The sequence below is a fragment of the Protobothrops mucrosquamatus genome, unplaced genomic scaffold, assembly GCF_001527695.2.
Source record: "Protobothrops mucrosquamatus isolate PMUCROS unplaced genomic scaffold, P.Mucros_1.0 scaffold2833, whole genome shotgun sequence".
In the NCBI taxonomy this organism is placed as follows: domain Eukaryota; kingdom Metazoa; phylum Chordata; class Lepidosauria; order Squamata; family Viperidae; genus Protobothrops; species Protobothrops mucrosquamatus.
Genome location: NW_015388865.1, coordinates 12,549 through 25,481, shown reverse-complemented (window position 1 = coordinate 25,481; position 12,933 = coordinate 12,549). Strand labels below are relative to the sequence as shown.

The window sequence follows — 12,933 nt, the reverse complement described above, 5'->3', positions numbered from 1 at the left end:
GTGCCGTGCATCACATCCCCCCCCCAAAAAAGAGCAACAGGACAATCTCACAACTAGGCTTCCACAGTTGTATCTGCTCCGATCACTTGGCTTGGAATGACGGGACAAGAACGCTTCTGGCTGACCACATCAGGGCACTGTTTTCAGGAATCTGAAGCTACTGTCTTTCCAAACTGGGGAGGGGGAACATCGGGAATGTCTTGGGGGGGGAACGAGTCAGTGTGTTGGCTAAGCCCGAATAAAACTCGAGAGCCTTGGTTACCCCTGTTCTCCAACCCTCCCCCTGTGCAGCCTCTCAATTATCACAGCACTAGCCGATCCCCAGATCTGTCCATTGGGACACGTCCGACTCCCGCAACTTAAACACCGCGTTCGCAAGCATGAAGCCCAGACAGGATGTTGGGTGGATGGCTCCCCTTGTTCCAGCAATATTAGGGCCTCTTTTAACACTGTGACGCTCCAGAGGAGCCGCGGTCGACGGTTCTAATTTTTTTCTCCAAGATGCTGCTCGTTTCTGCCCTGCTCAGGATAGGCACAATCTATGCATTTTGTCCACCCGCCGTTTCCTCTCCTCCATTTTTGTAGTCTGGCCGTGCTGCTGCTGCATTGGGCACAATATCGACGGGCTCCTCAGAAGCCCTTCAATATTGTGTCCGACGCAGCAGCGACGGCCAGACCACAAATATACAGGAGAGAGAAAACGGCGGGATGTGTTTTTGTGAGTGATCCTTGACTCTTCAAGCCCAGCACAATTGGGTGCATCGACTCGCCCTCCTCCCCGTGGTTCAAGGAGTCCGCCATTGCTTATTTCCAACCAAGGTTGTCCGCAGGAAACAGGAAAGGTGATCACGACGGCGTGATCGAACCTCCGCAGACAATTTGCTGCAATCGTACAATTTCGAGCGTACCGCCGTGACCACCGTCCCTGGCGAGGACCCCTGATTTCCACATAGATGGTAGCAATGTTGGACACAACATCACTGGCTGTGTCGTTCTAGTTCAGGGTCTCCCATCCTCACCCTGCATGTGGTGTGCAGTCACCTTCTTTTATGTGTAGCCTTCTCTTGTCCGTTCACAGTCGTTCCCCGCCTCACCTGGGTCTTCTTCCCCCTCCCGAAAAGGGGCCCGTTGCAAACCAGCACAAGAAACTAGCCCCAAAGACTCTGCAGAATGTTCTCCTCCCCGTCTTCTCTGTTGTAACTCGGTAAAAAAGAGCTTTATAAATATCCAGAGTGTGATTCTTTTTTTCCTAAGAGCGATATTAGGAATGGGTTAAAAGCTGGCGGGTTCGTTTTTGTTTTTTTATGGATTCGTTCATTGATACGTGAATTCATTTGATTCATAGGGCTGCTCATCTACAATACAGGTAGTCCCCAACTTATGGCCGGTTGCTCAGCAGCTGTTTGAAGTTCCGACGGACCCCCGGAAAGCGACTTAACGGTGGTGTTTTGAAATCCTGACATTGCTGTCCCAGAAGACCTCCCAAGGTCTCTATCCTGAATGAATTAAAGCAACCACCTGTTGGGCTGGACTGGGCCAGAGTCTAACCCAGGGCTCTTCAAACTTGGCCCGTTCATGACTTGTGGACTTCAACTCCCAGAATTCCTCAGGCAGGCACGCGTGCCTGGCTGAGGAATTCTGGGAGTTGAAGTCCACAAGTCATAAATGGGCCAAGTTTGAAGACCTTTCATCTAACTGAACAGGACAGCTCTGATGCTCTCATCTGGATGAATCAGACAGGTCCTGTATAACAGAATCACAAAGTTGGAAGGGACCGTGGAGGTCTTCTAGTCCAGCCCCCTGCTGAAGCAGGAAACCCTCTCCCATTTCAGACAAATGGCCTCTTCTTAAAAACCTCCAGTGATGGAGCACCCACAACTTCTAGCCGGAAGCGGTTCCACTGGCTAATTGTCCTCCCCGTTAAGAAGTTTCTCCTTAATTCCAGCTTCTCTCCTTGATCAGTTTCCATCCGTTGCTCCTTGTCCTGCCTTCTGGTGATTTGGAGAAGAGGTGGACCCCCTTTTTTTTCTGTGGCAGCCCCTTAAAAACGAGAGACTGCTATCGTTGTCACCCCTGGCCCTTCTTTTCATTAGACTAGACCTACCCAATTCCTGCGACCGTTCTACATTTTAGCTGCCAGCCCCCTAACCATCTTCGTACGCAGGTCCACGTGAGCCAGCCACGAATTAAAAGTCACGTCCTGCCCCGCGGAGGCTGGAGGAACAACGAGGTGGGTTCACTCCAGGCCGATCAGAGGGAACGGCCAGCCTTTTCGCTGTCTCCGGCCGATCCCCCTTGGGTGGAAGAGGAGAAGACGCTGCTGGCCGGCCTGGGGTTCAGCTCCACCTCCTGAGCACGTGGCGTTTTTCTCGGACGCTGCACATGCCGGTCCAGCTCATGAGGTGTGCCTGTGGCCAGGCGCTCGGAGACACCACCTCATCAGCTATATTGAGCACTTGAAGACCGAAATGTGGGCCCGGAGCCAGATTTTGGACAAGACTGTCCACCACGGAAGAAGGGGGAAGGTGGCCACTGGGCTGAATCTCCCCTTTTTCTGCACGTGCACAGTACAGATACTTCTCAACTTGCAACAATTTATTTAATAAGTGCACGTGCATGTGAAGCTCCTTTGGGGCAAGCGGCGGGCACGCATGAAGTTGTGTACGTGTCCTCGCTTGTCGCTCGCGCAGAACTATCCCCTCCCCCCCATCGCTGGTCCACAAAGCCAGAAAACTCGGGGACCGTTGTCATAAAGTCTTTGCTCCTTCCAGAAACTTGACTGCCTCTTGGTTCCTTTTGTGTGTTTGTTACTCAAGGGGATCCGAATTCAGACCCTTGGCAACTGGCAGGTACTTAGGACGGTTGCGGTGTCCCGGGATCCGACGATTCCCCTTTTGCGACTTTCTGACCCACCAAGTCAACGGGCAAGCAGGATTCACTTATCAACCGTGGGACTCATTTAACAGCTGCGGCGATTCGCTTAAAGCAAGGGTGGCGAGAACGGTTGTAAAATGGGGAAAAACTCACTTACCAATGTTTCACTTAGCAACGGAAATTTGGGGCCAGAAATCGAGGACTCCCTATATTTAGCCCTTATTGCATACAGATAGTCCTCAACTTACAACCACCCATCTAGCGACTGTAGTTGCAATGTCAGTGAAAACAGTGACTTAGTGACTTAGAAAACAGACGACAATCGCAGCATCCCCATAGTCCTGCGATCAAATTTCAGATGCTCGGCAACTGGCATGTACTTAGGACGGTTGCAGCATCCTGGGGGGGGGTCACATGATCCCCATTTGCAAGCTTCCCAGCTAGCTTCTGACGAGCAAAGTCAGTGGGGGAAGCCGGATTCGTTTAACGACCCGCGTGATTCATTTAACAGCGGCAGGGATTTGCTTCAGGACCTGTGGTCGAAACAGGTCCTAAAATCAGGCCCGCCTCGCTAAACTGACTTATTCTGTTTTTGTCATAATTCGAGGACTTAATCGTAAGGCAAAAGCGGTCGTTCCTCGCTCGTTTCCTGCTCGATTTCCCGATTAAAAATAGGCCTGTCTAAAACTAAATTTCTCTCTTCTCCGATCGGACTCCCGTCTTTTTCTTATGCAATACTCGCAGCTCGCATCTGTCACTGCCTGTTTGGAAAAAGCACGGAAGTAGTGGGATTTTTGGCGTGGGAGCCCCCCCCCAGAAACAATGTGTTTGCAAGGGAAGCCAAATCGGTGCCCCCCTCCCTCCGAAATCCCTTTCCGAAGCCAGCTGGAGGGGCAGCCAAACTTCATTCGGCATATGTGAAGTGATTGTGCCCTTCACAAGACCTCTGCAGCCCGGAGTCGGTTTTTATGAGGTCCTGGACCGGCTGCAGCAGGATGCCTGGCTGGTGTTTGAACAGCTGGAAGGGACCCCAACATCTGCCCGGAGACGGCCTGGCTTTATTGTTCTCCAGGGAGAGGCTGGCTGGGTAGGAAGACAGTCTCTGCTCTGCATCGGCCCTAGCCCACGCTCCGGAAGGCAAGCTCAAGATCCAGAAGGATCTCGGCAGGACTCGAACACGGGGCCCCGCTCGACAAAGTGAAATTCAGTGGAGAGAAAAGTCAGGTTCTACAGGTAGTCCTCGACTTACGACGGCAGTAAAGCCCAAAATTTCTCTTGTGAGCGAGATGGTTGTTAAGTCAACTGTGCCCCATTCTCGCCTCTGCTCAGAATAGCAGAATAATAGCAGAGTCAGAAGGGACCTTGGAGGTCTTCTAGTCCAACCCCCTGCTTTATACCATTCCAGACAAATGGCTGTCCAGTCTCTTCTTAAAAACTTCCAGTGTTGGAGCATTCACCGCTTCTGGAGGCAGGCTGTTCCACTGGTTAATTGTTCTCAATGTCAGGAAGTTTCTCCTTAGTTCTAGGTTGCTTCTCTCCTTGATGAGTTTCCATCCGTTGTTTCTTGTCCTGCCTTCAGGCGCCTTGGAAAATAGCTTGACTCCCTCTTCTTTGTGGCAGCGCCTGAGATACTGGAAGACTGCTATCATGTCCCCCCTCGTCCTTCTCTTCGTTAAACTAGACATACCCAATTCCTGCAACCGCTCCAGTCTGCAGACACTCTTCAATGGCCAGAGTCCCGGTTGAGAGACGGGCAGTCACAGCTGGAATCTGAGTACAGGGTGACTGCCAAGCTGGTACCGCTTGGGAAGAGCGGGCATGGCTGCCTGCCAGGCCTCCTCTGACTTGGCAGGTTATTAATAGAGACCCCCATCCCCCGTTGCTCTCCAACCATCTAGGCCTCGGAGCCTGACAGGACTGTGGGCAGGTCTGCAGCTCAGCAGAGGCCGGACCCTGCACCTCCTGAGCCCGGATCCCGGTCTGGTCTGGGAAGGGCATGGGCAGCTTTGTGTCAAGAATAGAATAGAATAGAATAGAATAGAATAGAATAGAATAGAATAATAAAATATAGAATAGAATAGAATAATAAAATATAGAATAGAATAGAATAATAAAATATAGAATAGAATAATAAAGAATAGAGTAGAGTAGAGCAGAGTAGAAGAGAAGAGAAGAGAAGAGAAGAGAAGAGAAGAGAAGAGAAGAGAAAATAGGGAATGGAACGGAATAGAATAGAATAATAAAATATAGAATAGAATAGAATAGAATAGAATAGAATAGAATAATAAAATATAAAATAGAATAATAAAGAATAGAATAGAGTAGAGTAGCACAGCATAGAGTAGACTAGACTAGAATAGAATAGAACAGAACAGAACAGAATAGAATAGAAAATAGGGAACGGAATAGAATAGAATAGAATAGAACAGAACAGAACAGAACAGAATAGAATACAATAGAATCTGGAAGGGATCTTGGAGGTCTTCTAGTCCAGCCCCCTGCTCAAGCAGGAGAACATATATCATTTTGGACAAATGGTTGTCCAGTCTCTTCTTAAAAACTTCCAGTGTTGGAACTTCTGGAGGCAGGTTGTTCCCCTGGTTAATTGTTCTCACTGTCAGGAAGTTTCTCCTTGGTTCCAGGTTGCTTCTCTCCTTGATTAGTTTCCATCCATTGCTTCTTGTCCTGCCTGCAGGCGCTTTGGAGAAGAGCTTGACTCCCTCTTCTTTGGGGCAGCCCCTCAAATATTGCAGCACTGCTATCATGTCCCCCCTTGTCCTTCTCTTCATTAAACTAGACATACCAGCAATTCCAGCAACCGTTCCTCGTATGTTTTAGCCTCCAGTCCCCTGATCATCTTTGTGGATCTTCTCTGCCCACCTTGTCTTCCAGAGAGGATATCCCAGGCAGGAGGGCGGAGGGACGATGCTGGGAAGGGGTCTCAAGCAGAGGCTCCCACTTTCTGTACCATTAGTCCTCGACTTACGCCCACAATTGGGCCATGTGACTCCAGGATGCTGCGACGGTCCTCATGACAGGGGCCGGTTGCCAAGTGCCCCAAGTTTGATCATGTGACCGTGTTGGATACTGCGACGGTCATCATGGCGAGGACTGGTGGTCCATTAACTTTTGTCAGGGCTGCTGTAACTTTGAACCAGGAGGGTTGGACTAGATGACCTCCGTGGTCCCTTCCCAACTCTGCTATTTTGCTATTTGGTTGTGGGTGCTCCGTCCCTGGAGGCTTCAAGTAGAGACCGGACAGCCGTTTGTCTGAAATGGTAGAAGGGTCTTCTGCTTGAGCAGGGGGTTGGACTAGAAGACCTCTGAGGCCCCTTCCAGCTCCAGACTGATTGATTGATTGATTGACTGTGGGGTGGGGGGCGAGATGGGGAAGGCAGAGATGGTTTTGGTCTTCTTTGCAGAAAGGGACCCCTTACTCCACCTGGCCTCAGTCCAGCCTGGGCGTCTGACGAGAAGGGTTATTTCTATCGAGGCAGATGCCCGCTGAACGTTAGAAGCTGCCCGAAGCTTTCTCCTGCCAGCAAAAGTGAGAGGCTATGCAGAGTGACCCACACACACATTCCCTGCATGCGCACACCGTTGCGTACAGACAGGCACCCTCACCGGCTGCTCTTAGGGAAGACTGCAGAAACTTCCACCGGGCGTAAAACCCACGCAAGGGAAAAGCTAAAAATGGGAGCCATATTGGTCTAGTGGTTGAGGCACTAATCTAGAAAGCGGGAGACGGTGAGTTCTAGTCCCGCCTTAGGCATGGAAGTTGGCTGGCTGTCTTTGGGCCAAACGCCAGGAGGCGGTGAGTTCTAGTCCCGACTTAGGTGTGAAAGCTGGCTGGGTGACTTTGAGCCAATCACCAGGAGACGGGGAGTTCTAGTTCTGTCTTAGGCGCGAAAGTCATTTGGGTGACATTGGACCAATCACCGGGTGTCAGGGAGTTCTAGTCCCGCCTTACGTATGGAAGCCGGATGGGTGACTTTGGACCAATCACCGGATGTCAGGGAGTTCTAGTCCCGCCTTAGGTATGGAAGCCAGCTGGGTGACTTTGGGCCAATCACCAGGAGACAGGGAGTTCTAGTCCCACCTTAGGTATGGAAGCCGGCTGGGTGACTTGGACCAATCATTGGGTGTCAGGGAGTTCTAGTCCCGCCTTAGGGACGGAAGCCGGCTGGGTGACTTTGGACCAATCACCAGGAGACGGTGAGTTCTAGTCCCGTCTTAGGCACAAAAGTAATTTGGGTGACTTTGGACCAATCACCGGGTGTCAGGGAGTTCTAGTCCCGCCTTGGGCATGAAAGCCAGCTGGGTGACTTTGGACCAATCACCAGGTGTCAGGGAGTTCTAGTCCTGCCTTAGGTATGGAAGCCGGCTGGGTGACTTTGGACCAATCACCAGGAGACGGTGAGTTCTAGTCCCGCCTCAGGCATGAAACCCGGCTGTAGAAATAACAACAACGTAGGAATACATTAATAGAGAAATAAATAATAGCAATATAAATAAGAGAAACAATAGGAATAATGCAAACAGGAAAAAAATAAATATTAGAAAGAATAGAGAGAATGGAAATGAGGGAAATAGAAAGAACAGAAGGAACAGAGAGAACAGAAAGGATGGGAAAATAAATGACAGAAAGAATAAAAGAGAAACGGTATATAGGGTTTTCTGCCTGGGCACGAGAGGTTGGACTAGAAGACCTCCCGAGATCCCTTCCAACTCTGTTATTCTCTTCTCTTCCGTAAAGTGATAATAGAAAGAATAGGAAGGACAGAAACGGGAAGAAGAATAGAGAAGCGCAAATAATAGGAAGAATTGAGACAAGAGAAATAAATAGAAACGGAAAGAATAGGAATGGGGGAACAAAAAATAGAATTTATTTATTTATTTGTCCTATGGAGAAGCTGCCCGTCTTGCTCATAAATGAGGCAGAAATAGCAATCTGCCAGCTCAAGAGGTCTGCCCTGGCAGAGACTGACTCACACGTGTGTGTGTGTGTGTGTGTGTGTGTGTGTGTGTGTGTGTGAAGATGACCAACTTTTTTTACAATGAGAAGGAGGGCACAAATAAATTGAAGAAAAAAAATATCGTAAATAAAAGAACCATTTTATTCATTGCAACAATAATACAGAATTCACTATAATATGACAAATGCATAACAAAAAACATTGGTAACAATAACAGTTTATATTGTAATTAGGCTTACTTGCCTATTAATTATTATTTCAATGAGTACTTTTCCATTGAATGAATATTTTTTTGTCACTGTATCATCTTCTAACAATATATTGGAAATATCTGAACAAGAAAATATCCTTCATATTGAAATTTATGGCAAGAGCTGCAGCTAGAGTATCAACATTCAATCTCGATTTCTCACTTTTCCAAAGTTAGTCTTCAAATATCGAACTTACAATAGAAGGACTTACAATAAAAGTCAGGTTCTACAGTTAGGCAAGAAAAACCAAATGCACAGGTATAGTATAGGGGGTACCTTGCTCAATAGTAGTAACTGTGAGAGGGACCTCGGAGCCCTAGTGGACAATCACTTAAATAGGAGCCAGCCGTGTGCTGCAGCTGCCAAAAAGGCCAACACAGTGCTGGGCTGCATTAACAGAGGGACAGAATCAAGATCACGTGAAGAGTTAATACCACTTTACAATGCCTTGGTAAGGCCACACTTGGAATCCTGCATCCAGTTTTGGTCACCACGATGTAAAAAAGATGTTGAGACTCTAGAAAGAGTACAGAGAAGAGCAACAAAGATGATCAGGGGACTGGAGGCTAAAGCATATAAGGAAAGGTTGCTGGAATTGGGTATGTCTAGTTTAACGAAGAGAAGGACGAGGGGGGACATGATAGCAGCGTTCCAGTATCTCAGGGGCTGCCACAAAGAAGAGGGAGTCAAGCTATTCTCCAAAGCGCCTGAAGGCAGGACAAGAAGCAACGGGTGGAAACTAACCAAGGAGAGAAGCAACCTAGAACTAAGGAGAAACTTCCTGACAGCGAGAACACTTAACCAGTGGAACAACCTGCCTCCAGAAGTGGTGAATGCTCCAACACTGGAAGTTTTTAAGAAGAGACTGGACAGCCATTTGTCCGAAATGGTATAGGGTTTCCTGCCTGAGCAGGGGGTTGGACTAGATGACCTTCAAGGTCCCTTCCAACTTTACTCTTATTATTATTATTATTATTATTATTATTATTATTATTATTATTATTATTATTATTATTATTATTANCTCTCTTTCTCTTTCTCTCTCTCTCTTTCTCTCTCTCTCTTTCTCTCTCTCTCTCTCTCTCTCTTTCTCTCTCTCTCTCTCTCTTTCTCTCTCTCTCTTTCTCTTTCTCTCTCTCTCTTTCGCTCTCTCTCTCTCTCTTTCTCTCTCTCTTTCTCTCTCTCTGTGTGTTCCTGCTGCCCCCCTGGACAGGACTCTCTCTCTCTCTCTGGGGTGCAACTGCTCCGGACAAAATGGCCAATTCCCTCATGGAGATTCCTGGGAAAAGACTCATAGATGAACCCCTGCTGGGCCGGTTTCCTAGGCCTGTCCTTGACAGAGGAGGGTCTTTGGAGGGAGCCGGGTGGGGTCAGCAAAGGGACAGGAGGGCTGGCGTGGTTGGGTGCCCCCCCAGCCATGAGTAAGACGAGCAAAGGAGCTCCGGAGCTCGCCAGCAGATCGCTGCGGCTTGCGGTGTCCTACTACTATTAGACACCGAACGGTAACGTTGCCCTTTGGAGAGAGCTGAATCACACACCCTCTTTACTCCGTCCTCGGTTGGTACCTGTAGTTGCTGCGACTACTATTCCTGGAGGAGCTGTCATTCCCACGAGGGCCGGGAGGAACCTATTTCTGCAGGGGTGACGCAGGCCGGGCCTCGTGCCAGGCCTTCCAGAACTGGCTGAAGGAAAGATCAAGAGAGACTCCGATGACCTCTTGACCAGCATTGGCCCATCTTTTGAGTCATCCATTTCTCTAGCTTTAGTAAAGCTTTTGACCCTCTGCCAAGATGCCGGATGAGTAAGAATGCAGAATAACGAGAGTTGGAAGGGACCTTGGAGGTCTTCTAGTCCAGCCCCCTACTCAAGCAGGAGAACCTGTGCCATCTCAGACAAGTGACTGTCTAGCCTTTTCTTTAAAATCTCCAGTGATGGAGCTCCCACGATTTCTGGTGGCAGGCTGTTCCACTGGTTAATTGTCCTCACTGTCAGGAAGTTTCTCCTTAAATTCCAGGTTGCTTCTCTCCATGACCAGTTTCCAACCGTTGTTTCTCGTCCTGCCCTCTGGTGCTTTGGTGAATAACGTGACCCTCTCTGGCTGGGGAATTCTGGGAGTTGAAGTCCGCAAGTCTGAAAGTGGCCACGTTTGCGGACCCCTGCTATCTACCTTTTCAGATAAATGGCTGTCAATCTCTTCTTTAAAAACCTCCAGTGTTGGAGCACCCACAACTTCTGGAGGCAAGGAGTTCCACTGGTTAATCGTTCTCACTGTCAGGACGTTTCTCCTTAGTTCTAGATATATTATATAATATGATTGCATTATATTATATTATTGTATATAGTCTATTATGCTATACTACACACTACAGGCCATCCTTAACTTACAGCCATTCATTCAGGTGACTGTTCAAAGTTAGGATAGGGCTGAAAAAAAGTGATTTATGACCGGTGTTCACACTTACGACCGTTGCGGCATCCCCATGATCATGTGATCAAAATTTGATTGCTTGGCAACTGGCATGTACTTCGTGCCGGTTGCACTGTCCCAGGGTCACATGATCACCATTTATAAGCTTTCCAGCCGGCTTCCAACGAGCAAAGTCATTGAGGCGAAGGCAGATTCGCTGAACAGCCACGCGATTCGCTGAACGACTGCCGCGATTTGTTTAACGGCTGTGGCACAAATAGTCATAAAAGGAGGCACAATTCACTTTAACAAGTGACTTGTAGTCATAAGTCAAGAATTATGCATAGTATATCCCAGGGGTCTTCAAACTTGGCCCTTTTATGACTTGTGGACTTCAACTCCCAGAATTTGTGGATGTTGGCTGAGGAATTCTGGGAGTTGAAGTCCACAAGTCATAAAAGGGCCAAGTTTGAAGACCCCTGCCTTATATGATCCATGCTGGCGAAGGAATTNTGAGATACCCCTGGCGTTCCGGCCTGCGGAAGGGGAGGGGGCGGGTGGGCAGCCAGGGGGGGGGCCGCTTGTGCGGGAGGGGGGGGCGGATTTGCTTCGGGTGGAGCCAATCCCCGCCGCTTGCTATCCATAGCGGCCAATCCGGAGCGCTGGGATTATCTGGCCGGGAGGGGGGCGCGTTGTAAAGCAACTTCGCCCCATCCCTTACTTGTCGATGGGTCCCGGGGCGCGCAGGCATTCCTCGCAGTCCTTCCTCCTGACGTGGGCCGAGGGGGGGGGCGGGCGTGGGGTGGGGGCCGAGGGGGGCGGCGGAGCCTTTTAAAAAACCCCTCCTTCCTCCAGGACCTTCCACTTTTGAATGACCCGAGCGAAGTCCGGACACACCCTCCCGAGCCCTCGCCTGCGCTTTTCCTCGGCCCGGGGACGAAAGGCAACCAAGCCGAGCCGAGAGACCAGAGGGGACCCCCCCTCCATTGCCCGCCCCCCTCCTCTTTTAAGACTCCCGCAGACAAAGAAGCCCCCAGCCGGCAGCCCAGCCCCGGCCCGGCTCAGCTCGGCTCAGCTCGGCTCGGTCCTCTCCAGTTGGTGAAGTTCTTTGCGCCTTTTTGGGGCAGCCCTTTTTGGAGACTTGGCGGGCGCAAAAGCTGCTGCGGGGTGTTTGTTTTTTTGCGAAGCCGGCAGAGAAGCAGGAAAGTGGAACCCTCCCCCCCTCTCCCCCCCCCACTCCGGCCGGCCCAGGGGCTGACCGCTTTCGCTTTTGACCACTTTCCCTCTTAAGCCCGGGCACCTTCGCTCCCCTCTCTCCAAAGCCACTTGCCTTTTTCCCTTCGGCTTCGTTTTTTTTCTCCCCCCACCCACCGCAAGTTCGGATCGCGCGCAACTCTCTCACCCACACCCCCCGAGGCTTGCCGAAACCCCGCCATGAACAGCAACAGCTACTACGAGCAGCCCCCGCAGGGCTACTACCAGCCGGGCGAGGAAGCGCCGGAGGAGATGCCGGCCACGGAGAAAGACCTGGCGGAAGATGCGCCCTGGAAGAAGATCCAGCAGAACACCTTCACCCGCTGGTGCAACGAGCACCTGAAGTGCATGCACAAGCGCATCGGCGACCTGCAGAAGGACCTGAGCGACGGGCTGAAGCTGATCGGCCTCCTGGAGGTGCTGAGCCAGAAGAAGATGTACCGCAAGTACCACGCGCGCCCCAACTTCAGGCAGATGAAGCTGGAGAACGTCTCCGTGGCTCTGGAGTTTCTGGACCGCGAACACATCAAGCTGGTCTCCATCGGTGAGTTCCCCCGCGAGGGCGGGGGGGTGGGGTGGGGGGTTGAGGAGGGGGCAACGCCGCCGGGGTGGACCCCCTCCCCTCCCCTCCCCTCCGGCTGGGGTGGGCAAGAAGGGGAACCAGACAGGAGAAGAGTAGAGGAAGGGGGGCATAAGTGTGTGTCTGTTGGGAGGCTGTGCCAAGACACGGGGGTTCACGGAGTCCCGACTGGCCAACTGGCCCCTGCCTACTCGCCCTGGCCGTTGAGCCACGGCCGACTTACTACCACCGCGGAGCAATTCCACAAGTCCATTTCGTGATCGAAAAACATCTTTTCACTTTTGTGGTCCCCCCACCTTCTATCCCTGGGTCATCTTTATCTTGAATGCGTTTCTTCCGCCGTTTCTTCCATACTGGGGTAACTCTGAGTTGTCCCGGGGTGGATTCGGTCAGAGTGAGGGGTCTGGAGGTGAACTGGTGGCGGGGTGAGGTCAGTCAGTTGTCCTACAGACCCTCCTGAGTCAGCCAGGGGGACCTTCAGCTGGGTTGGTGGTGTGTGTGTGTGTGGGGGGGGGTACACCCAGGTCAGCGAAAGGCAGTCTGGTGCCGGCTCAGGAGGTGTGGATGTGATTGGGTGGGGGGCTCAGGACG

General features: G+C 50.7%; 1 protein-coding gene across 1 annotated transcript; it reads left to right on the top strand.

Annotated features, from left to right (window-relative positions):
• Positions 1-11,942: 11,942 nt before the first annotated feature.
• LOC107296483 (filamin-C-like) lies at positions 11,943-12,306 on the top strand (the record flags this gene model as incomplete). The annotated part of the gene is made up of 1 exon (XM_015825836.1): positions 11,943-12,306. A coding segment is annotated over exon 1 (364 nt), but the record flags the coding sequence as incomplete, so codon positions are not given.
• Between the last annotated feature and the right edge of the window lie 627 nt (positions 12,307-12,933).